Source organism: Pan paniscus, chromosome 2 (assembly GCF_029289425.2).
Source record: "Pan paniscus chromosome 2, NHGRI_mPanPan1-v2.0_pri, whole genome shotgun sequence".
Classification (NCBI taxonomy): Eukaryota; Metazoa; Chordata; class Mammalia; order Primates; family Hominidae; genus Pan; species Pan paniscus.
Window position 1 is genome coordinate 134890477 of NC_085926.1, and position 26478 is coordinate 134916954.

Here is a 26478-nt window from a genome sequence, read left to right on the forward strand (position 1 = left end):
CCAGCCCCACCCCCACTATGCTGTAGATGCTATCACTGCACTGTAACAGCAAAGGGAGGCAGGTGTTGGGCATTTAAAGAGGAACATAGCAGAGAGTTCAGACTGTACCTTTGGGTGACATGTGAGGATGAAGTTTTTGGCTTTGTGACTGCCCAAAGTCCTTATGAGCAGGTTCAGCTTCATAGGCCTCTTTCATTCTCTACAAATCATAGTCCCACTGTGTGCATACTCTGGGAACACTGTGTCTGGGCACACTCTGGGCATACTTGTGTCCCAGACTGGCTCAGGGGCCTGCAGTCTTTCCGGGGTGGACTCACAGAGCTGGCTTGGTGTCCCACTTGAATGGACTCTCTCCACAGCAGATCTGAGCCTGTACTTCCCACCTGGCAACTGATGCCCCATTTGGCCTTGTTGAGGGACATGAAACGATTGCTTTGGCATCTGAGGATGGCAGTAGCAGGAGAGGGAGGTGATGAGAATGTTGCAGTAGTCTGCATGGGTTTTCCATGAATGATTAAGAGGCTCACGTTTATGCAACTTGCTTAAAGCCACATAGTAAGTGGCAGAGTCACTGGATCCTAGCCAGTCTAACAGAAGAGTCATAAATAATGTGACTCAGTTTTCTCATTTGTACAATGGAAAAACTAATGGTCTTTACCTCCCAGTATGGTCATGAGAATTCAATAAGACAGTCACGTAACAATCCAACACATGGTCTAGATAGAACATGGTAAGTATTAGATAAATATTAGTCATTATTATTATTAATATTGATATGTCATTTATCAACAAAGTCAGAATTATAATGGTGGTACCCAAAATTTAGCGTTAACCTAAGCATGATAAAATTAGAGTTGTTTCTGGTTTATAAACATGTGAGGCTTTTTTTTTTTGAGACAGAGTCTCATTCTGTTGTCTAGGCTGGAGTGCAGTGGTGCAATCTCAGCTTACTGCAACCTCCGCCGGTGAGGCCCTTCATTAGACACTAATTTGAAGCTATGGCATTCCCCCACTATGAGCCCACCTGTCAGCCAGGCTATCTGCCTTGATCCTAGATGAAGTGGCCATTCTGCCTGCCCCTCAGAACCTCTCTGTACTCTCAACCAACATGAAGCATCTCTTGATGTGGAGCCCAGTGATCGCACCTGGAGAAACAGTGTACTATTCTGTCGAATACCAGGGGTGAGTTTTTTCTTTTTTTTTCTTTTAATAGTTCTTCTCCCTTAAGCAGAAGTTGGTTCCTGAAGGCATAGCCCTTCCTCCTGAGCCCAAGGTGGCTTTTTGAGTCCAGGGATAGATTATCCCCAAAGATCTACCCCCTCTGTCTGCATAGGCATTGAAAGAGTTGAAGAAGCAAGGGAAATTGTTCTGTGGATTTGACAGTGAACTCTCTGGGAAGATGAATGTGCATAACACATTTTGGTGGAGTTATTTTAAAAAGTGAATCAACTGTCCAATGGGTTTGACTCTGACTTGAGATGGATAAATCACTGGAGACTCAGATCCTTTAAGGGTGGAGGAGTCCTCACTTTTCCTGACTATAAGCTTATACCTAGAGCCAAAACGAACTATAATCCTAAAGGTCAGCTGGCCCTGGGGCTGAGCAGGCTCTAGTCTTCTCCAGGTGTTCAGGTGCTTGCAGCTATTGAAGAGTGATAAGGACACAGAAATTGCTCCATATATTTCATTAACAATGAATACAGACTGAACACCTACATGTGTAGACATTCTTCTAGGCTCAGGGATACAGTTGACAAGGTTTCTGGATTTTGAGAGCTTACATCTAGAGGAGGATACAGATGATAAATATACTAGGCCAGCATTCTCTAGTATGGTAGCCACCAGCCACAGCTGGCTATTTAAATTAAATTAAATTAAAATGTCTGTTTCCTGCCACACTAGTCACATTTTAGGTGTTCAATAGCCACATGTGGCCAGTGGTTACCATATTGAACAACATCGATTTAGAATATTTGCATCATCACAGAAAGTTTATTTTTGGAAAGCACTGCTCTAGGGAATTTTGGATAGTAATCAGTGCTAGGAGGAAGCTAAAAGGCTGATGCCATAGAGAGTTGACACTGAGGCTCCTTTATATTAGATGGCCTGGGATGGCCTCTCTGAGGAGGTGATATTTATGCCATATCTGAAGGACAAGAGGAGCCAGCCATGCGAACAGCAGGGGCAGAGCGTTTGAGATGCAGTGAACAGTTAGTCAAAGGTCCTAAGGCAAAAAGTGCTCAGCATTTTGGAGAAATGACCAATGTGGCAAGAATATCACGCTTAGGAGCAGAGTGAGAGAGCAGGCCAAAGCATCTTGTAAGACCACTGGCAAGAGTTTGGATCCCATTCTAAGTCCTGTAGGAAGCCATTAAGGAGAGAAACGTCACAATCTGCTGAGTGGTGAATGGTTTTGAGAATGGCAGGTGTGCAAGCTGGGAGATCACAGCAAGGCAAGGAATGACAGTGGCTGAGATTAGGGTGATGACCCTGGAGATGAAGAGATAAAAGAGATCCAGACACATTGATGTTTATGCCTAGCTTTCCCTATCTGGCAATAAAAGGAGTAAGGGAGGATGGATGGTTGGTAGGGAGGAGAGTGGAGGAGCTAGGATAATGAGAAAGTACTTATTTTACTTACCTGTACAAAGTAGGTGAACGAAGGCAGTTACTTGCAACCATAACTGAGCCTGTGTCAGAGGGGCTGGTGTAACTCTGTGCCCTCCTCTCTTTGACAGGGAGTACGAGAGCCTGTACACGAGCCACATCTGGATCCCCAGCAGCTGGTGCTCACTCACTGAAGGTCCTGAGTGTGATGTCACTGATGACATCACGGCCACTGTGCCATACAACCTTCGTGTCAGGGCCACATTGGGCTCACAGACCTCAGCCTGGAGCATCCTGAAGCATCCCTTTAATAGAAACTCAAGTAAGGCACTTCTCTCCTTACACTCCCACCCCAACCAGCCCCTCCTTTAGGAACCATGTTCACCTAAACTTTCTAGACTCTTTTTAGCATCAGAATAGTCCTGCAAAGCCAGAGTATTGTGAACACAAACAACCCTTACTGGTATATTTGAAAAATTGCCAACTGCTTTCTACATGCTGCTCTCTGTCATGCCCTTTGACTACGCAAGTCATTCCTGACTGTCTGTGTCAGGGTGTGCAGGTGTTGGGGATGCTGACATTGGGAACCTGGAAGGAAAGCTGCTCTGGAAGTGAAGAGGTGGCACCAGGACTGCTGCTCCCTACTCTGATTGTGCCTCCATAAATCTTACACTGCCTCCCACTTGAGGCCTCATTAACTGCATATTTACTGCCCACGTAAGCAGCTTTGTTGTGCAAGAGGATTTATACACTTAACAGAGCCACCAGAAAATTGCCCTTCTGTAATGACTTCTGTGGGAAATAAATAACTTTTCTTTTGGAGTAGTACCTGGAAAAGGATTGAGAAAGAAGTAATAGAGGAATCCAGATAGGTGGCCAAATATGGCTGAGTACAAGCACTGGTCATTGTATAAAAGGACATGTGTGTTTGCGGAACAGGAGAGGCAAGGGCTGATGGGCAGGGGGTAGGGAAGCAGTTGATCAGGTGGTGAAGGGCTTTGACACGAAGCTTGACCAAGTCAGTAGAGGGTAGCCAATGAAAGAGGAGAGGATCTAGACCAGGTCTATCTCTTTTTTTTTTTTTTTGATACGGAGTCTCACTCTGTCACCCAGGTTGGTGTGCAGTGGCGTGATCTCAGCTCACTGCAACCTCTGTCTCCTGGGTTCAAGTGATTCTCCTGCCTCAGCCTCCTGAGTAGCTGGGACTACAGGCGTGCACCACCATGCCTGGCTAATTTTTGTATTTTTAGTAGAGACAGGGTTTCACTATGTTTTCCAGGCTGGTCTGGAACTCCTGACCTCAAGTCATCTGCCCACTTCGGCCTCCCAAAGTGCTGGGATTACAGGCATGAGCCATGGCGCCCGGCCGACCAGGTCTATCTTACAAAGCAACACTCTGGCTGCTGTGTGGAAAGTGAACCAGAGTAGGGCAAGCCTGCAGGACAGGGGAAGAATGAGGAGGGGGTTGTAATACTCCTACTGATCCCAAGAGTTTGGAAGGGGATGGGAAGGAGATGATGAATCCAAGAAACATGGCTGATTTAGAAAGGACAGAGCTTAGGAATCAAGTTTGTGGGGACAGAAAAGGGAAAGATAATGATGGTATTCAGCTGTCAAATGGAATTGGTGAGAACACCAGCTAAGGCAAATAACCCAGGGGGAAACAACTGGTCTTGAAGAATAGGAGACACCCCCGGCTTTGAGACTGAGATTTCTACAAGATGTCATCTTGTGGATGTCTGACTGGCAGCTGGAAATCAGTCCCTGAGGCTTAGAAAGCTCAAAGACAGATACATAACACAAAGTGGTTTTGTTTGTTTGTTTGCTTTGTTTTTGAGGTGGGGTCTTGCTCTTTTGTCCAGGCTGGAGTGCAGTGGTGCCAACACAGCTCACTGCAGCCTTGCCCTCCTGGGCTCAAGCGATCCTCCTGCCTCAGGCCCCCAAGAAGCTGGGACTACAGGCACATGCCACCATGCCTGACTAATTTTTTTGTATTTTTGGTAGAGATGGGGTTTCACCATGTTGCCCAGGCTGGTCTCGGACTCCTGAGCTTAAGTGATCCTCTTGCCTCAGCCTCACGAAGTGCTGGGATTATAGGAATGAGCCATCGCACAGGGCCATCACAAAGTTAACAGCTAAAGGCTTGGAAGTAGACGAGACTGTTTAGGGACAAGACACTGAAGACAAAGAGAGGACAAGGTCCTGGAAAACCTCAGACTTTAAAATGTGGATGGAGGGAAGGGCACCAGGGTAGAGGATCATGGAAGGGAGAATAGAACAGCTCCTGAGAGGCTGGAGGAAGCCCCTGGATGGGCCCTTGAGAAAGTAACTTCATGGAGTGGAAAGGATGACCATCTGGCTGCTGGAGTGGAGGATTGCATGGAGGTAGGAAGGAGCAAGGAATGGGTGGGAATGTAACCAGTTTAGAGCTGCAGGAAAGGCAAGATAAGGGTCTTCTTTGGTCTCTGTTTTCGTGATGTGGCAGAAGAGCTTCTGTTGTGAATGATGGTGGAAGAAGGTATGGGGCAGAATTTGCAGCATTCGGATGAGTCAAAATTTACTGAGGAATGTATGATATTAGGTGGAAATTAGGAGGGTTTAGAAGAAGAGGAGCCCAAGCTGAAGAGCAGAGGAGGGAAGGGATGGGGCAGGAATAGGACCATTGGAATGGGATACCAAAAGGAATTTTGGTGCAGATTGTGGGCTCCTTTGCCCAGGCCTCCTTCCCAGGCACCAGGACTGGAATGGAATGGAATGGAGTGACTTCATGGAATGGAGAGGATGATCATCTGGCTGAATTTGGTCCAAGAGGAGTTGGTTGAAGTGGCAGGATCTGGGGGAGATTAAGGGGCCCTGTAGGGCACTGCAAAACTGCCACTACCTGCAGTGCCCAGGCAGCATTCAGCACCACCTCCCTCTGGCTCCTAAGAGCATGGGGATCCAGCCAAGATCATTGCTGGGGGCTGGCAGCTGTTGCTGGAAAGCAGGCATGGGTCACATAAAGATAAGGGAGTGCCTACAAAACTATGTGGTTGGGGATGTGCTGTAAAACCTTGTACTTACGAAGGCCTGTATAAACAGGAAAAGAGCTTGCTGCAGGGGCAGCTGAGGAACAGGAGTCTGTACTTGCATCAGAAGATGGAAGATACGGTTCTATGATATCCAAGCAAATAGGCTGGGATGGCGTCATGATCTCTTAAGGGCATTAAGTTTGTCCTCTTCCATTTGAAAAAGGCCACTCAGACTTCTCCCCAGGAATGTGAAAAATCTTGATTTAAGGCTCTCCTGAAAAGGATCCCTACTGTCTCTCTCTCTCTCTTTTTTTTTTTTTTTGAGATGGAGTTCCGCTCTTGTTGCCCAGGCTGGAGTGTAATGGCATGATCTTAGCTCACTGCAACCTCCATCTCCTGGGTTCTAGAGTTTCTCCTGCCTCAGCCTCCCAAGTAGCTGGGATTACAGGAATGTGCCACCATGCTTGGCTAATTTTGTATTTTTAGTATTTTTAGTAGAGACAGTGTTTCACTATGTTGGCCAGGCTGGTCTCGAACTCCTGACCTCAGTTGATCCGCCCACCTCAGCCTCCCAAAATGCTGGGATTACAGGTGTGAGCCGCTACGCCTGGCTGAGGGTCCCCACTCTTAAAGGGAAACTTTATTGAGAGCAGAGGTTTTTAACTTTGCACATTTGAGTCACAGGGGAGCTTTAGAATCAGTTATGCCTGGGGCTCTTCCCCAGAGAGTCTGGTTTAAATGATCTGCATGCATCTTATTCACTGGGAGTTTAAAATTCTCCCCAGATTATTTTCATGTACAGCCAGGGTTGAGATCCACTAGCAAAGAGGCTAAACACCCCACACAAGGGAGGTAGAAATGTAGAAAGAAATGGGCTCAAATTCTGTAGATTAACTCTGTGACTCTGGGCATGTCACTTAATCTCTCTGTAAAACAGGAACAATGTTAGGCTGGGCATGGTGGCTCACGCCTGTAATCCCAGCACTTTGGGAGGCCAAAGCCGGTGGATCACGAGGTCAGGAGATCAAGACCATCCTGGCTAACACAGTGAAACCCCGTCGCCTGTAGTCCCAGCTACTCCGGAGGCTGAGGCAGGAGAATGGTGTGAACCTGGGAGGCGGAGCTTGCAGTGAGCCAAGATCAGGCCACTGCACTCCAGCCTGGGCGACAGAGCGAGACTCCATCTCAAATAAATAAATAAATAAATAAATAAATAAATAAATAAATAAATAAAAAAAAATAAAACAGGAACAATGTTTACCTTCTAAAGCTTCCTGGGCAGATTAAATGAGATAAGCATGCAGAAGGCATAGGACAGAGGTTCCTGCCCCAACGCTGTCAAACAACTCTTCTCTGAACTGAAACTTCAGATTATTTTCTCTAATTCTGGTCTCAATAAAGATGGAGATCAGAAGACCCAATTCTAATGACATCTGACAGAAAAGTTGAGGAGTCAAATATCTGTTTCCCTTCTGAAGGTGTTTCAGAGGTAGTGCTAGTGGTGCTATGTGGTCATATGAACCTCAGGACTGAGTGTGTTTTGCACAGTTGGCCCTGACTTCCCAAGTCCTCCTGACCCCTGTCCAGGTAGCTCTTCAACAAGCAGGCATAAACACTTCTCTGATGAGGGAGGCGACGGGGAAAGGCTTTGTTCTCTGAAAACTCCCTGTAGGAACTGCCTTTCTTCTGAGTGTCCACTTGTGTCCGGAATTGGTGGGTTCTTGATCTCACTGACTTCAAGAATGAAGCCGCAGACCCTCGCGGTGAGTGTTACAGCTCTTAAGGTGGCGCGTCTGGAGTCTGTCCCTTCTGATGTTCGGATGTGTTCGGAGTTTCTTCCTTCTGGTGGGTTCCTAGTCTCGCTGGCTCAGGAGTGAACCTGCAGATCTTCGCGGTGAGTGTTACAGCTCTTAAGGCGGCGCGTCTGGAGTTGTTCGTTCCTCCTGGTGGGCTCGTGGTCTGGCTGGCTTCAGGAGTGAAGCTGCAGACCTTTGCGGTGAGTGTTACAGCTCATAAAAGCAGTGTGGACCCAAAGAGTGAGCAGTAGCAAGATTTATTGCAAAGAGCGAAAGAACAAAGCTTCCACAGTGTGGAAGGGGACCCGAGCAGGTTGCCACTGCTGGCTCGGGCAGCCTGCTTTTATTCTCTTATCTGGCCCCACCCACGTCCTGCTGATTGGTAGAGCCCAGTGGTCTGTTTTGACAGGGCGCTGATTCGTGCGTTTACAATCCCTGAGCTAGACACAAAGGTTCTCCACGTCCCCACCAGATTAGTTAGATACAGAGTATAGACACAAAGGTTCTCCAAGGCCCCACCAGAGCAGCTAGATACAGAGTGTCGATTGGTGCACTCACAAACCCTGAGCTAGTAGACACAGGGTGCTGATTGGTGTGTTTACAAACTTGAGCTAGAGACAGAGTGCCCATTGGTGTATTTACGATCCCTGAGCTAGACATAAAGATTCTCCAAGGCCCCACCAGACTCAGGAGGCCAGCTGGCTTCACCCAGTGGATCCCGCACCGGGGCTGCCGGTGGAGCTGCCTGCCAGTCCTGCGCCCTGCGTCCGCACTCCTCAGCCCTTGGGTGGTCGATGGGACTGGGCGCCTTGGAGCAGGGGGCGGCACTCATCGGGGAGGCTTGGGCCGCACAGGAGCCCATGGAAGGGGTGGGAGGCTCAGGCACGGCGGGCTGCAGGTCCCGAGCCACGCCCCACGGGAAGGCAGCTAAGGCCCGGTGAGAAATCTAGCACGGTGCCGGTGGGCTGGCACTGCTGGGGGACCCAGTACACCCTCCGCAGCCGCTGGCCCGGGTGCTAAGCCCCTCATTGCCGGGGCCGGCAGGGCCGGCCGGCTGCTCCGAGTGCGGGGCCCACCAAGCCCACGCCCACCCGGAACTCCAGCTGGCCCGCAAGCGCCGCGTGCAGCCCCGGTTCCAGCTCGCGCCTCTCCCTCCACACCTCCCTGCAAGGTGAGGGAGCCGGCTCCGGTCTTGGCCAGCCCAGAAAGGGGCTCCCGCAGTGCAGCGGTGGGCTGAAGGGCTCCTCAAGTGCCGCCAAAGTGGGAGCCCAGGCAGAGGACGCGCCCAGAGTGAGCGAGGGCTGTGAGGACTGCCAGCATGCTGTCACCTCTCACACTGACCCCAGGGAAGGCAGATTTAGCCCAGAACATGCCCCATCCCTTTCCAATCCAAGACCAATGATCAGGGTGGCCCTTCTGGTCCTGCAGTATCTGGGTCTGAAAGGCAAGTGTAACTCCATCACCAGTAACCAGGGTGTAGAGACTATCTGTGTGGGCCCTTCTGTTCTTGGTCTGCTGATGGGAAGGTATCCACAAGGGCTGTGGGCCTCTCTGCTGGGGACCTTGCAATATGGAAGATGATGTTTGTACTTATGCTGTAATTTCTAGAGTTGATTATTGGAATCTGTAAAAAGCCTGTGGGCTGGGCACATTGGCTCACTCCTGTAATCCCAGCACTTTGGGAGCTCGAGGTGGGCGAACTGCTTGAGTCTAGGAATTAGAGACCAGCCTGGGCAATGTGGTGAAGTCCCATCTCTACAAAAAATACAAAAAACATTAGCTGAGTGCGGTGATGTGTGCCTGTAGTTCCAGCTACTTGGGAGGCTAAGGTGGGAGGATTACCTGAGCCTGAGAGTTCGAGGCTGCAGTGAGCCATGATAGTGCCACTATACACTCCAGCTTGGGTGACAGAGTGAGACCCTGTCTGAAAAAAAAAGAAACAAGAAAAAAAAAGCCGGTGACTTGCCAGCTGAGAACTGGGCTGAGAATAGAATGGCCAACCCTATTCACAGGCTGCTCATCTGCTGATATGTGAAAGTTATCAGTAGCCAGTACATGCCACAGATCTGTGTGAGCTGTGGGAATGCACATGGCCCTGCCAGGTATGCTCATTCCTAAGGGGCAAAGACTGGGCCTGGCTGTTCAGTATAGACCTGAGCTCACATAGGCATTTGGCAAGCATTAAAATATAGCATCTGCTCACTTAGATGAGCCAAAGTGAGGAGCAATTTCTGCTGAAAAAGTGGTGACAGGAGGGGCATGGATCATAAAATTTTAAAAGAGCAAGAGATAATGTTTACTGGAGTTTTTAATCACTTTTCTTGTGTATATGTGCCTCCTGGAGAAGGAACAGTGGACTTTATTAAAGGATTAAAAAAGAAGAGAATTACAGCATTTGTCATTTGTTTCTTCATTTATTCATCACTCAAAAAGCATTTACTGAGCACCTGCTGCATACAGGAGAGTATTTGTGTACATGTTTCCATGAGCTTGAAGCTACAGCAGACTCCCTTCCTCTCCTACAGAGACTGACATATTTCCATACATGACCCGGTCATTGTGTTCCAGGGAAATCAACCCTGTCTGGGGCTGGCTTTGACTCTCCTGTTGTCTTGCCAACAGCCATCCTTACCCGACCTGGGATGGAGATCACCAAAGATGGCTTCCACCTGGTTATTGAGCTGGAGGACCTGGGGCCCCAGTTTGAGTTCCTTGTGGCCTACTGGAGGAGGGAGCCTGGTGCCGAGGTGAGACTCCAGCCTTGGCCTTTGGGTCAGGCTTCGGGAAAGAAGGCACAGATTTCTGAGGGTGAGCAAGGGAAGGCTGCCCCTGCTCACTGGGTGGCCTGGGGATGAGCAGTCCTGGGTGAAGTGTGCAAAAGATGAGTATGCTGACCACCCCATCAGCCTCTTCTCCAAAGAACTTCCTTGGTCCATTCAATCATGCCTTGGCTGGGAGCATTTCCAGGCCAGATCTGCTGAAGTGTGGGGCTGCCCCCTTACCCTAAACTCTAACATAGTTGGACCACAATATCTTTTCAATGCCTTTTTTCTCCCTCATCAGCTCATCTCCTCAGCCACTTAGGGGCAGCAATCAGGATTTGTAGATCAACAGGATGATTTCAAAAGCACACAAGGCTGGTACAAACCTCCTGAGGGTGTGTGTCTTGGCAGGGTGAAGAGGTAGAGGCAGGGATCCAGGAGTTGGCTTATGAGTAAACCCATCTAACTATGAGCAGGTGGGCCATGCAGAATGCTCAGGTGGGGTGCTGCCCTCCCCATGGGAAGGGTGCTACAGCCTGGGATGGGTGGGAGGCCAGCCCTCACAGAGGGAATAGCCAGACAAGCAGCAGCAGTATGAGGAGTGGAGCACGAGCAGGAACTAGGGGACACTCAGACCTGTGGAGCCTCTGTCCAAGCATATGATGACAAAGCTTAGAGGCCCACTCCAGGCAGCACAAGCAAAGATAGGCTTTATCACAAGGACTAATACGGTGCAATAAGGAGCTCTCACAGATCTATAAACAGCTGGCAGAGGGCCAGGCTACAGCCTCACTTACCCAGGGCCCTTGCTCCCCTCTGGTGGGTCCCTGCTCTTGCACACTTTCTATGGCCCTTTCCTAGCTTATTCCAGGCTGTGATCCCTCATCAATGCTTCCTACTCATGCCTATGATGTGCCCCCAGCCTCTCGAGGCCTCTCAGGCCTGACTTCTCCTCACTGTGTCCTCTCTCCTTTGTCCCTGCTTCTAGCTCTCGGTATTCAGTTTCCCAAGACCAAATCCTCAGAAGAAGAATCCAATTGGTCTTGCTCGTCTTATCAGGCCAAGCTTCAGGGGTTGCTGGTAGCCAGCTCGCCTCTGATTGGACCCTTCTCAGGCCAAGGGTACCCTTGATCTTATAGCAGTATCTGGACTAAGAGCACATGCCTCACCACCCATTCAAAGAGGGCTGTAGGTTGGGTAGCTTCCCGTGAAAGGTGGTGTGGGCAGGTACAACACTGGGTTTCGGTATTTACCCCTGCTAGGCAAGAGCCCACGGTAGGATATGGCATTGCCAGCCAGGCAGATGGAGTAGTGTTGGGGACAGGGCAGAGCCTGTGCAGGAGGAAGCATGCAGCTCCCTCAGATTCGCTGGGATGGAGCCCACTACCCACCCTTGGTAACTGGCAGGGCCAGGGCTAAGAGGGGAGCATGTACCCTGAGTCATCTAGGCTTGGTCCAGGCAAGCCTCCACAGGATCAGATGCAGAGCACAGCCTCAGGGAGGGGCATGGAGGTGGAAGGGTGAACAGACGGATGGACAGATGGGTGGATGAGTGAGGAGGTGCTGCCCGTGGCTCCACTGCACTGATTCCTTGGCAGCAGTGGCCATGCCAAGCCCCTGCTCAAGTCAGGGTCTCTGCACAAATGTTACCCTATCAGAGAAGCCTTCTCTAACCACTCTGTTTAAGATGGTGCCTCCTCGTTACCATCTCTTTGCTCTGCTTTTTCCTTCACAGTCCTTGTCACCACCTGATGTGTATTTTTTTATAGTCTGTTTCACCCCATGTAAGCCCCATGAGAGCAAGGACTTTGTCCATTTTGTTCAATGCTAGGTCCCTGTGCTTAGAGCAGTGCCTAGCACATAGTAGGTACTTAATAAATATGATTGAATGAATGAGTGCCTGAATGAATGTATGCGTGAGAGGGAACATTCTGTGTGCATCCGGAAAGGAAGTATCTGCAACTTTCCTTCCCTGGCACTTTTTGCCCTTTCCAGTCCTGCTGCCTTCTGGGAATAACTGCTTTCTTTTTATCTTTTATTTTTTGAGACAGAGTCTCGCTCTGTCGCCCAAGCTGGAGTGCAGTGGCACGATCTCGGATCACTGCAACTTCTGCCTTCTGGGTTCAAGTGATTCTCCTGCCTCAGCCTCCTGAGTAGCTGGGATTACAGGCACCCGCCACCATGCCTGGCTAATTTTTTATTTGTAGTAGAGATGGGGTGTTTCACCATGTTGGTCAGGCTGGTCTTGAACTCCTGACCTCAGGTGATCCGCCCGCCTCAGCCTCCCAAAGTGCTGGGATTATAGGCGTGAGCCACCGCACTTGGCCAATAACTGTGTTTTCTGGTCTGTCAAAGGAACATGTCAAAATGGTGAGGAGTGGGGGTATTCCAGTGCACCTGGAAACCATGGAGCCAGGGGCTGCATACTGTGTGAAGGCCCAGACATTCGTGAAGGCCATTGGGAGGTACAGCGCCTTCAGCCAGACAGAATGTGTGGAGGTGCAAGGTAAGGATGGCCTTTCTGTCCCTGGAGCCCTGCACAGGTGATAGCCCCTCCTGGCATATCTCAGAGGCCTGCTGGGTTCCTTTGGTTCTGAGTTTTTCCTTGATTTCACTGACCTCCCTCATGGACTGGGTGGGTTCCCATGGTGAAATTATGTTTGTGAATCTGATTCCCCTAGAGGCAGGAGTCCACCCTGGGGCTGGGTGGGGTTACGAGCAGCTGTCTGAAACACTTTCCCCCTTAAAGCTTCCTAGGCCTGGGGGCCAGGTGTTGCAAGACTGGTTTGCCAGATGGTTACTGCCTGTGAATCAGAGTGGGCTGCAGGAGAGGCAGCCACAGGCTTCAGAGGGTCAGACCTTGGAAGGAGGTGCTATGTTGTATAACACCACAGCCTTCTTCATCTGGAAGGGACCTTATGGAAAGCCTAGAGAATCCTCTTGTTTGAATTACTCTTTTCCCTTGAATATTTTAAGGTCAGAAAACCTACAATGTTTAAAAACCCTTTGAAAAGAAGCAAAACCAAACAAGAGCCTACATCCCATGATCTGTCACTCAAACATCACTAGTTACATTTTTGTGTATAGCCTTTTAGTCTTTAAAAAAAGAACTATTTTTTTAAAAAGACGAATTATTATCTTAATTATGTAGTATATTTATTTATTTATTTTTCTTTCTAAAAAAATTTATTTTGTTTCATATGTAGAGACAAGGTCTTGCTCTGTTGCCTGGGCCTTGGCCTCCAAAGAGCTGAGATTACAGGTGTGAGCCACCATGCTCAGCTCATTTAGGGCATCATCCTTCAGTCATTGCCATGTGTAGGCACATGCTGTAGTCCTATAACATATACATTTTGTGCCTGCTTTTTCACAAATATCATATCCATAACATTTTTCATGCAGATTTCCTGATTACTATTTTATGCTACTTTATAAAATCATACAAGTCAAGCTTGCTTAACAATCCAAACAACACCAAAGCATATAAAGTAAGAGGAGGGCCAGGCATGGTGGCTTACACCTGTAATCCCAGCACTTTGGGAGGCTGAGGCAGAAGGATTGCTTGAGCCCAGGAGTTCAACACCAGCCTGGGCAACATAGCGAGACCTCGTCTCATTTTAATAAATAAATAAAGAGGTGAGTGTGCCCCATTCTCCTGCACATCACTCAGGAGGTTTCCGTTGGTGAGTCTGGCGTTTAATCTTCCAGGCGTTGTCTGTGTGGTACCAATGCTCACACACATAGATGGGATGATATTCTACCTACTACTCTGTACTTGGCTTGTCTTCACTCAGTAGTATATTGTGAACATCTTTTCATGTCAATACATATGGATCTACCTCATTCTTTTTTATTATACTTTAAGTTCTAGGGTACATGTGCACAAAGTGCAGGTTTGTTACATATGTATACATGTGCCATGTTGGTTTCCTGCACCATTAACTCGTCATTTACATTAGGTATATCTCCTAATGCTATCCCTCCCCCAACCCCCACCCCATGACCGGCCCCAGTGTGTTATGTTCCCCGCTGTTTGTCCAAGTGTTCTCATTGTTCAGTTCCCACCTATGAGTGAGAACATGCAGTGTATGGTTTTCTGTTCTCGTGATAGTTTGCTCAGAATGATGGTTCTCCCTCATTTTTAAAGAGCCAGGTGTGGTGGCTCATGCCTGTAATCCTGGCACTTTGGGAGGCTGAGACAGGTGGATCACCTGAGGTCAGAAATTTGAGACCAGCCTGACCATTGTGATGAAACCCTGTCTCTACTAAAAATACAAAAATTAGCCAGGCATGGTGGTGCACGTCTGTAATCCCAGCTACTGGAAAGGCTGAGGCATGAAAATCGCTTGAACCCAGGAGGCAGAGGTTGCAGTGAGCCGAGATTGCGCCACTGCACTCCAGCCTGGGTGACAGAGCAAGACTGTCTCAAAAAAAAAAAAAAATGTATATGTCAATATATGTAAATGAAAGGCTGTTGCTCTAGTTCAGATGTTGCTAAGAACTGACTTATGTATATAGTTGTTTCCTTCCTTGGAATTAGTTTTTGGAATTAAAATTTCAGGAGTTGGGGAGAAGTGAGGATATGGGCACGAAAAAAACAGAAAGAATGAATAAGACCTACTATTTGATAGCACAATAGGATGACTATAGTCAACAATAACCTAATTGTATATTTTAACATAACTTAAAGAGTGTAATTGGATTGTTTGTAACTCAAATGATAAATGTTTGAGGGGATGGCTACCTATTCTCCATGATGTGCTTATTTCACATTGCATGCCTGTATCAAAACATCTCATGTACCCCATAAATATATACACCTACTATATACCTACAAAAATTAAAAATAAAAAATTGTAGGAGTGGACGAAAGGGTATGAACACTGGTGTATCTCTTGATGCATACCACCAAAATATTTTCCAAAATCATTGAAACAATGTACAGTGCCCCCAGCCACAAGTCCACCAGCTTCTCCAGTCTCATTGACTGGGCTACCCTTCACATTGCAGGTGAGTAGCCTGGCCCAGAGAGGCTAATGGAGTTGCTCAAGGTTACATAGAACTGAGAGATGGGAAAATAACCTGTCCCCTCTTCTGCATCTCCAGATGCTCAGATCGGGCCTTTTCTGCTACAATTATTTGGTAGAATGACTGTGAGCTTTGGAGCCAGTCCTACCTGGGTAACCTGGGGTAGCTCACTTAACCATTCTGAGCATAGATCCCTCTTCTATAAAAGCAGGGATACTCACACTCATTGTGAAGAACAAGCAACCACACGTCCAGCCCCCAGCATAGTTCTGGAAGGCAGTAGTAGCCCTAGCCTACAAAATAGGGGCTTGATATATTGTAATTATTTTCTGACTGTTTTCTGAACAATTTCCTCCATAACATGAATCAATGCCAAGAGTGAATTGTGAAACACACTTTGTTTTCAGTTACTGCCCAGCCCCATTCTGTGCTGTTCTCTTTCAATACCTCCCCCTCATCCTGCCCAGGGCTTGGCACTCTGCCTTCCTCCTGGCAGTGGTGCCAAGGTACGTGCTAACACAGCAATTGGCTTAACACATGATACTCCTCCCTTTTGTGTCACAAGGAAAAGATTTTAATCTTCCCTGGGGCTTTCTGGAAACCATGCCTTCATCTGGATTCTAGAAAAATGCTTTTAATGGTGGTAATTTTGGTCACTAGGGCACACATCAAATCTCAGGATTCTGTTATCTGCCGTCTTAGCCAATGTGCAGAGTCAACTCCAGGAAACTGGGGGAGGCTCAGGATTGAAGTTTTAATCTTTGCTGCTGTTTTCTAAGCCTGTTTTTATCTTTTGTTTCCAGGAGAGGCCATTCCCCTGGTACTGGCCCTGTTTGCCTTTGTTGGCTTCATGCTGATCCTTGTGGTCGTGCCACTGTTCGTCTGGAAAATGGGCCGGCTGCTCCAGTACTCCTGTTGCCCCGTGGTGGTCCTCCCAGACACCTTGGTAATAGAGTAGTTCTTTATTCCTTTCAGTATAACACTGACCAGATGTAGTTTGGGCCTTAGCTGGGCATGGGCACATGTTTCCATGTTTCTATCATGAGATTATAGGCATCTGCACAGAGAGGGGAGAGGAATACTTATAAAATACTTCATTTCTAACTAGAGGTACTGGAAGAAATCTCCCTTCCCCACGGCGTGGTGACCTTCCTGAGGCAAGCCACTTCTGCTTTCTCCCAGGACCTGGGATGGCAAAGAGAGAAGATGTGTTGCCCAGCCCAGGATGCTCAGCATTGCAGGAGTCACTCATGGTCTTACCCTCCCAGACTGGCCTGCTGAGCATTCTTGGCCTCTTCCCACAATTGTAACAGCAACTACACCCAATAACATGTTCCAACCCAACTTATTCAATTCACGTGCCAAAAGCCTCATTGTTCTCAGAGTGAAGAAGATGTACATGGGAGGCATGGACTGTGCTTTGATTTTGGTGGGGTAGGGTGGGGTGAAGGGACAGCAACCTGGACCTTCATAGTGACTGCCTGAGTTAGGGGACCCTACCTGTATTCTCAGATCCTCATGAGGTCAGAATTCTTATCTTACTCCTGAGGGCCCTGGACCACAGGTCTGGGTCTCTCCCGTGGGTATAGGACCCATGCACCCATGCAATGGTAGGGGAAACACAAAAGCAGGCCTCCAACAGCTCCCCCATGTTCTCTGGCTGCCTCTCCAGATGTTTCCCGCCAACCCCCAGACCTCAACCACACAAAGCAGTGCAATAAAACAAAACAAAACAAAAACAACAAAAACAAAATCAAAAAGCCCCATCCCTGTCACCCTAGGGAATTCTCACAGTTCTCTCCTGGGAAGAGGGAGCCAGTGTCAGCTTCTGAAAAGCAACTAAAGCCAGAACTACCTGCAACTTATACATGCCCATAGCTCCTTATCAGCCTGGAGTCACTCTTTCCGAAAGGAGTCATCCTTGTGACATCTCTGTGGCCCTGCTTTCTCTCCCTAAACAGGAGGAATAATTCTCACTATAATTCAGTCTTCAGGACACCCCTCCACTCTGTTATCCTAATGCCAGATCTCCCTTCTTTCCCATACTTCCAGGTAGTCATAACGATGTTAGCTGATACTAGTACAGAGCTAAGTGCCAGATACTGTTCTAAGGCTTTATATTTATTGACTCATTTCTTTTCATAAAGCTTGGCAGTGTCCTTTTTATCAGTTCCCCCTCCATCCTTCTCTGAATCACAAATGGCTTACTGCTATGCATAAAGGCAATGGGATATATCATACCCTGGGAAACAGGGTGGGCCTTTATTACCCTTTAGCAAGAACGTGACGGTCTCAAAGTACCTTGAAGCATAAAAGGATATGTATTCTGCAGTTATTGGGGAAGTGTTTTATATATATCAATTAGGTCAAAATGTTTTGTGGTATTGTTCAGATCATCTTTGTCATTTTTTTTTGTATAGTTGTTTTAATATTGAGAGTAGGATATCAAAATGCCACCGAGTGTGGGCATGTCTGTTTCTCTCTCTCTCTCTCTCTTTTTTTTTTTGAGACGGAGTTTCGCTATTGTCGCCCAGGCTGGAGTGCAGTGTCGCAATCTTGGCTCACTGCAACCTCCGCCTTCTGAGTTCAAGCAATTCTCCTGCCTCCTGAGTAACTGGGATTACAGATGCCTGCCACCACACCCATCTAATTTTTGTATTTTTAATAGAGACAGGAGTTTCACCATGTTGGCCAGGCTTGTCTCAAACTCCTGACCTCATGATCCACCCACCTTGGCTTCTCAAAGTGTTGGGATTATAGGTGTGAGCCACTGCACCTGGCCTGTTTCTCTCTTTATGTCAGATTTTCCTTAATGTATTTCGAGGCTCTGATTTAAGTGTATTCATATTTTGACATTTAAATGTATTCAGATTTTGTTATGATTTCCCAAGTAATGGAGTCTTTTATCATTATGATATGTTCTTCTTTACCTCTGGTAATATTCCTTAGTGTGATATCAGTATATCTTTTTTTTTTTTTTTGCTCACTGTTTGTATGGTATATCTTTTTTATTTTTTTACATATTTTTACTTTAAATCTATCTGTATATTTATATTTAAGGTGTGTCTCTTATAGACAGCATATAGTCAGTCTTTTCTGTTATAATTATTTTTTGGTATAAATCCATTCTGACAACCTCTGCCTTTAAATTGGTATTTTTAGTCCACTAACTTTTTTTTTTTTTGAGACGGAGTCCTGCCCTGTCACCCAGGCTGGAGTACAGTGGCATGATCTCGGCTCACTGCAACCTCCGCCTCCCGGGTTTAAGGAATCCTGACTCAGCCTCCTGAGTAGCTGGGACTACAGGTGCATGCCCCCACACCTGGCTAATTTTTGTATTTTAGTAGAGATGGGGTTTCACCATATTGATCAGGCTGGTCTTGAATTCCTGACCTCAGGTGATCCACCCGCCTTGGCCTCCCAAAGTGCTGGGATAACAGGTGTGAGCCACTGTGCCTGGCCTCCATTAACATTTAATATAATGATTGATATGGTTGAATTTAGGTCCATGATTTTATTTTCTGGTTTTTTTTTTTTTTTTTTTTTTTCCCCTCTGTTCTTTTTCTGCCTCTTTTTGGGTTAATTAAAAATTTTTTTTGAATTTCACTTTAGTGACTTTTTAGTTATTCTTCTTCACATTACTTTTTCATGGTTGTCCTAAGAGTTACAATATACATATTCTTAACTTTTCACAGTCTACTTAGAGTTAATATTATATCATTTCACATGAAATGTAAGAATTTTGGAATAATTTTTGCTTTATATAGTCATATATATTTTTAAGGTATTTAAAATAATCTTTTATATTTACCCACATATTTACCATTTCTGGAACTCTTTCTTCTTTTCTGAGATCTTTATTTCCATCTGGTGTGGGCTTCCTGTCATTTTATAAAACTTCTTGACTTTTTTAAATTATAGGTTTAGTAATGTAGATCTGCAGTGACAAATTCTCTTTGATTTTTTTAATCTGAAAATGTCTTTATTTTGCTTTCATTCTTGAAGGATATTTTTGCTGGATTCTTGGTTGACAATTTTTTCTTACTATATTTTCATTTTAAATATTAATTATAATATTTCAAAAATAATAACATTTTATTTTAATAGAGATGGCATCTTGCTATGTTGCCCAGGCTAGTCTGGAACTCCTGGGCTTAAACAATCCTCTTTCTCGGCCTCCCAAAGTGCTGGGATGACATGTGCGAGAGCCACTGCACCCAGCTCTTACTACTTTAAAAGTATTGTTTAATTGTCTTCTAGCTTACATTGTTTTTGATAAGAAAACATCCATGATTTTTTTAACATCATTCCCCTATGTGAAATGTGTTCTCTTTCTCTTGCTGGTTTTAAATTACCATTGGCTTTCACCAGTTAAATTATAACATGCCTAGATGGGGTTTGCATTATATTTATCTTGCTTATAGTATATTGAGCTTCTTGAATCTGTACATGCATATATTTTTAAGCTACAATTTGGAAAATTTTCAGCCTTTTTTTTTCTTTTTATTTTTTTAGAGACAGGGTCTCACTCTGCCACTCAGGCTGGAGTGCAGTGGCATGATCATGGCTCACTGCAGCCTCGACCTTCTGGGTTCAAGTGATCCTCCCACTTCAGCCTCTTGAGTGGTTGGGACTACAAGCATGTGACAGAGCAACCAGCTAATTTTTAAATTTTATGTAGAGACAGGGTCTTGCTATGTTGTCCAGGTTGGTCTTGAACTCCTGGCTCAAGCAATCCTGCTTTGGACTCCCAAAGTGCTGGGATTATAGGCATGAGCCACTGCACCTGGCCACAGCTAATTATTTTATTTTTTTGTAGTGATGGGGTTCTCCCTATGTTTCCCAGGCTGGTCTGGAACTCCTGGGCTCAAGTGGTATCCTTCCGCCTTGGCCTCCCGAAGTGTTGGGCTTAACAGATATGAGCCACTGCTCCCAGCCCATATTTCTTCAGGTATTTTTTGTTTTTTGTCTCGTTCTCTTCTCTCCTTCTGTGAGTCCAATCTTATTTATATTAGACCTTCAGATATTGTCTCCATAGATACCTGAGACTCCATTCATTTTTATAAAAAACTTCTTTTCCTCTTCTTTATTCTTCAGATTGAATAATTTTATCAACCTATCTTCTTGTTCACTGACTCTTCTGTTATCACCAGTCTGATTTTAGGCACGTCTAGTGAATTTTGTATTTAAATTTCAGATATTGTGTTTTTAAATTCTAGAATTTCCATTTGTTTCTTTTTTATAGTAAATATTCTCTGCTGAGATTTTCTATTTGGTCATTTATTATGAGAATATTTTCTTCTGTCTTTGAGCATCATTATAAATACCTTTGTCTGCTTTACTTTAAAATCTTTGCTAATTTCACCAGGTAGGTCATGTCAAGGTTGGCCTCTATTGATTGTTTTTTATTTGGTGTAGGTCACATTTTCCTATATTTTGTATGTCTAGTGATTTTGGATTATAGTCTGGATATTGCCAACAATATGTTATAGAGATTTTGGATTCAGTTATGTTCCTCTGAAAACTATTGATTTTTTTTGTTTGTTTATTTGCTTTAGTAAGCAGTTAGTTTAGAAGAAAGACTCAACTTTGGTCTCCTATGCAGTAGGCAGTTGATATCTATTAGACTGTTATGCTTAGACAGACTGGTAGGAGCTTTCCCCACACCTGTACCTCACACAGTTCAAAGGTCAATCAGATATTTGGGCAGAATTTATGTACAGAATTGCAGCTCCCCTTTTCTGCCTCTCTCCTTTTTGGGATTTTTCTTCTTACTTTCTAACTTCTGTGTTTGCACCAGTCTCTGTTTTTTGGCTTTTCAAAAACAGTAAGACTATGGCACCAAGTGGGACCTGCCTTTAGGCAAGGAGCTGTGAAAAATGGGAAACTCACCCAGTGACATTCCTTCTTCCAAGCATGAACTTTTAGTTGCTCTACCATGATTTAAGGAATCTGTTTTTAATATTTGGGTCAGTTTTAAAAGTTGTAATCTGAGGAGTGTTGGTCTGATTGGTGCTCTCCTGACATAAGTGGAAGTAGAAACCTGCATAAAAGAGGAATCCCTTGACCTAATCCAAAGCGATGGTAATGGTAAGGAGCATTTCTGGCTGAGGCATATCAATAGCTCTTCTTTCTCATACGTGGTGAAAAGCTCAGCCTTCCTCAGCTGGGCTCCCTCAGGTGGTCTTCTGTTGTGATTTCTCTCTGAACTCTGCTGCACATGCTTACTCTTACAGGCAACTACACTCTTAACACTCTCTCTTATGTTTTCTTTACTAGTTCTATCAGGGGGCCAGAAGAGTTTTTCTCTCTACCTCAAGATCAGGGGAATGAAGATCTTCCCAAGACCCAGTGCCTTGTTAGTGAGGAACAGGGTAAAGAGACAGGGAAAGAACCATGTAAAGGGTTAATAACTTACAGGATTTCAGGTACACAAGAAGAGTCCTCAACAGCTAAGATCTCCTAGGAATCCTGATGTATCATGAGCCACACCCTAAAATCAGCTTTTGGAGAAAACGAAATAGCTTAGATGAGACCAGAGACTGGAAGATTCTGTGACAGTATGACCAATTTCATCCATGGCAGATAGACGTCACTACCCTTGACTACCTTTTGCTTCCCTGTTCTCTGTTACCATTCTTCCTACATCATTCTGATGTCTGTTCCTACGTGCATTCCCTTCCGTAAGGCTTTTAACTTTGATTCTTACTTCACGCTAAGATTTTTAAAGTGGACAAATTCTCTGAGTCTATGCATTTCCCCACAGTGCTGTGTGAGAAGCAGATCACTAGCGTCCATTGAATCCCGCACAAATTCTTGAGCTGTGAATCAATACTGCCACCTCCCCTCTCTCCGCTATGACTTTAGCATAGCCTAGCTGCATTTCTACATGTGTGTTACTTACAGATACTACCCCAAACTATTAAAAAGTGATTTCTAGCCATCCTTGCAAAGTCAACTCATCTTTCCAACTAAACCATGGAAAATTACCAATCAGAAATCCTTGACAATTCTTCAAAAGGGTCTACTGAGTTTGTGTTTAATTTATCTGTATGGACGAAACATTTCATGTCTACGTCTAAAATTTTATAGTAGGTGATGGTTGCACTCTGAAATATGACATTAAGAATTTTTTCCATTAAAGTTTATATCACCAAGTAATAATCTTTTATTATTATTATTATTATACTTTAAGTTCTAGGGTACATGTGCACAACCTGCAGGTTTGAAACATAGGTATACATGTGCCATGGTGGTTTGCTGCACCCATCAACTCATCATTTACACTAGGTATTTCTCCTAATGCTATCCCTCCCCCAAGTCCACCTCCTGACAGGCCCCGGTGTGTGATGTTCCCTGCACTGTGTCCAAGTGATCTCATCGTTCAATTCCCACCTATGAGTGAGAACATGCGGTGTTTGGTTTTCCGTCCTTGTGATAGTTTGCTGAGAATGATGGTTTCCAGCTTCATCCATGTCCCTGCAAAGGACATGAACTTGTCCTTTTTTATGGCTGCATAGTATTCCATGGTATGTATGTGCCACATTTTCTTAATCCAGTCTATCATTGATGGACATTTGGGTTGGTTCCAAGTCTTTGCTATTGTGAGTAGTGCCACAATAAACATATGTGTGCATGTGTCTTTATAGTAGCATGATTTATAATCCTTTGGGTATCTACCAGGTAATGGGATTGCTGGGTCAAATGGTAATTCTATTTCTAGATCCTTGAGGAATCGCCACACTGTCTTCCACAATGGTTGAACTAATTTACACTCCCACCAACAGTGTAAAAGTGTTCCTATTTCTCCATATCCTCTCTAGCATATGTTGTATCCTGACTTTTTAATGATTGCCATTCTAACTGGCATGAGATGGTATCTCATTGTGGTTTTGATTTGCATTTCTCTGATGACCAGTGATGATGAGCATTTTTTCATATGTCTGTTGGCTGCATAAATGTCTCCTTTTGAGAAGTGTCTGTTCATATCCTTTGCCCACTTTTTGATGGTTTTTTTTTTTCTTGTAAATTTGTTTCAGTTATTTGTAGATTCTGGATATTAGTCCTTTGTCAGATGGGTAGATTGCAAAATTTTTCTCCCATTCTGTAGGTTGCCTGTTCACTCTGATGGTAGTTTCTTCTGCTGTGCAGAAGCTCTTTAGGTTAATTATATCCCATTTGTCTATTTTGGCTTTTGTTGCCATTGCTTTTGGTGTTTTAGTCATGAAGTCCTTGTCCATGCCTATGTCCTGAATGGTATTGCCTAGGTTTTCTTCTAGGACTTTTATGGCTTTAGGTCTAACATTTAAGTCTTTAATCCATCTTGAATTAATTTTTGTATAAGATGTAAGGAAGGGATCCAGTTTCAGCTTTCTACATATGGCTAGCCAATTTCCCCAGCACCATTTATTAAATAGGGAATCCTTTCCCCATTTCTTGTTTTTGTCAGGTTCATCAAAGATCAGATGATTGTAGATGTGTGGTGTTATATCTGAGGTCTCTGTTCTGTTCCATTTGTCTATATCTCTGTTTTGGTACCAGTACCATGCTGTTTTGGTTACTGTAGCCTTGTAGTACAGTTTGAAGTCAGATAGTGTGATGCCTCCAGCTTTGTTCTTTTGGCTTAGGATTCTCTTGGCAATGCGGGCTCTTTTTTGGTTCCATATGAATTTTAAAGTAATTTCTTCCAATTCTGTGAAGAAAGTTATTGGTAGCTTGATGGGGATGGCATTGAATCTATAAATTACTTTGGGCAGTATGGCCATTTTCACGATATTGATTCTTCCTATCTACGAGCATGGAATATTATTCCATTTGTTTGTGTCCTCTTTTATTTCGTTGAGCAGTGATTTGTAGTGCTCCTTGAAGAGGTCCTTCACATCCCTTGTAAGTTGGATTCCTAGGTATTTTATTCTCTTTGTAGCAATGGTGAATGGGAGTTCACTCATTATTTGGCTCTCTGTTAACGGTGTATAGGAATGCTTGTGAGTTTTGCACATCGATTTTGTATCCTGAGGCTTTGCTGAAGTTGCTTATCAGCTTAAGGAGATTTTGGGCTGAGACGTTGGGGTTTTCTAAATATACAATCATGTCATCTGCAAACAGGAACAATTTGACTTCCTCATTTCCTAATTGAGTACCCTTTATTTCCTTCTCTTGCCTGATTGGCCTGGCCAGAACTTCCAACACTATGTTGAATAGGAGTGGTGAGAGAGGGCATCCTTGTCTTGTGCTGGTTTTTAAAAGGAATGCTTCCATTCAGTATGATATTGGGTGTGGGTTTGTCATAAATAGCTCTTATTATTTTGAGATACGTTCCATCAGTACCTAGTTTATTGAGAGTTTTTAGCATGAAGGGCTGTTGAATTTTGTCAAGGGCCTTTTCTGCATCTATTGAGATAATGGTGTGGTTTTTGTCTTTGGTTCTGTTTATGTGATGGATTATGTTTATTGATTTGTGTATGTTGAATCAGCCTTGCATCCCAGGGATGAAGCTGAGTTGATCGTGGTGGATAAGCTTTTTGATGTGCTGCTGGATTTGGTTTGCCAGTATTTTATTGAGAATTTTTGCATTGATGTTCCTCAGGGATATTGGTCTAAAATTCTCTTTTTTGTGTGTGTGTCTCTGCCAGGCTTTGATATCAGGATGATGCTGGCCTCATAAAATGAGTTAGGGAGGAATTCCCTCCTTTTCTATTGATTGGAATAGTTTCAGAAGGAATGGTACCAGCTCCTCTTTGTACCTCTGGTAGAATTCGGCTGTGAATTCGTCTGGTCCTGGACTTTTTTTGGTTGTTAGGCTATTAATTATTGCCTCAATTTCAGAGCCTGTTATTGATCTATTCAGAGATTCAACTTCTTCCTGGTTTAGTCTTGGGAGGGTGTATGTGTCCAGGAATTTATCCATTTCTTCTAGATTTTCTAGTTTATTTGCGTAGAGGTGTTTATAGTATTCTCTGATGGTAGTTTGTATTTCTGTGGGATCGGTGGTGATATCCCCTTTATCATTTTTTGTTGCATCTATTTGATTCTTCTCTCTTTTCTTCTTTGTTAGTCTTGCTAGCAGTCTATCAGTTTTGTTGATCTTTTCAAAAAACCAGCTTCTGGATTCATTTATTTTTTGACGGGTTTTTTGTGTGTCTCTCTCAGTTCTGCTCTCAACTTAGTTATTTCTTGCCTTCTTCTAGCTTTTGAAAGTGTTTGCTCTTGCTTCTCTAGTTCTTTTAATTGTGATGTTAGGGTGTCAATTTTAGATCTTTCCTGCTTTCTCTTGTAAGCATTTAGTGCTATAAATTTCCCTCTGCACACTGCTTTAAATGTGTCCCAGAGATTCTGCTACGTTGTGTCTTTGTTGTCATTGGTTTCAAATAACATTTTTATTTCTGCCTTCATTTCGTTATTTACCCAGTAGTCATTCAGGAGCAAGTTGTTCAGTTTCCATGTAGTTGTGTGGTTTTGAGTGAGTTTCTTAATCTTGAGTTCTAATTTGATTGCATTGTGGTCTGACAGACAGTTTGTTGTGATTTCTTTTCTTTTACTTGCTGAGGAGTGCTTTACTTCCATTTATGTGGTCAATTTTAGAATAAGTGCGATATGGTGCTGAGAAGAATGTGTATTCTATTGATTTGGGGTGGAGAGTTCTGTAGATGTCTATTAGGTCTGCTTGTTGCAGAGCTGAGTTCAGGTCCTGGATATCCTTGTTAACCTTCTGTCTCGTTGATCTGTCTCATATTGACAGTGGGCTGTTAAAGTCTCCCATTATTATTGTGTGGGAGTCTAAGTCTCTTTGTAGTTCTCTAAGGACTTGCTTTATGAATCTGGGTGCTCCTGTATTGGGTGCATACATATTTAGGATAGCTAACTCTTCTTGTTGGATTGATCCTTTTACTATTATGTAATGGCCTTCTTTGTCTCTCTTGATCTTTGTTGGTTTAAAGTCTGTTTTATCAGAGACTAGGATTGCAACCCCTGCTTTTTTATCGCTTTCCATTTGCTTGGTAGATCTTCCTCCATCCCTTTATTTTGAGCCTATGTGCATCTTTGCATGTCAGATGGGTCTCCTGAATACAGCACACTGATGGGTCTTGACTCTATCCAATTTGCCAGTCTGTGTCTTTTAATTGGGGCATTTAGCCCTTTTACATTTAAGGTTAATATTGTTATGTGTGAATTTGATCCTGTCATTATGATGTTAGCTAGTTATTTTGCCCATTAGTTGATGCAGTTTCTTCCTAGCATCGATGGTCTTTGCTATTTGGCATGTTTTTGCAGTGG

At 44.7% G+C, this 26478-nt stretch overlaps 1 protein-coding gene across 2 annotated transcripts in view; it reads left to right on the top strand.

The window, feature by feature from the left end:
• The window catches only part of IL20RB (interleukin 20 receptor subunit beta), a 47056-nt gene that overhangs the window by 15394 nt on the left and 5184 nt on the right, over window positions 1-26478 (top strand). The window contains exons 2-7 of one of the 2 annotated variants that reach the window (XM_063602579.1): window positions 921-965; window positions 1056-1182; window positions 2739-2929; window positions 10037-10161; window positions 12532-12682; window positions 16008-16150. In XM_063602579.1, coding sequence (XP_063458649.1) covers window positions 921-965; window positions 1056-1182; window positions 2739-2929; window positions 10037-10161; window positions 12532-12682; window positions 16008-16150 — 782 coding nt within the window. The remainder of the gene's footprint in view (window positions 1-920; window positions 966-1055; window positions 1183-2738; window positions 2930-10036; window positions 10162-12531; window positions 12683-16007; window positions 16151-26478) is intronic. The other variant, XM_024928274.5, reaches the window with a different exon arrangement.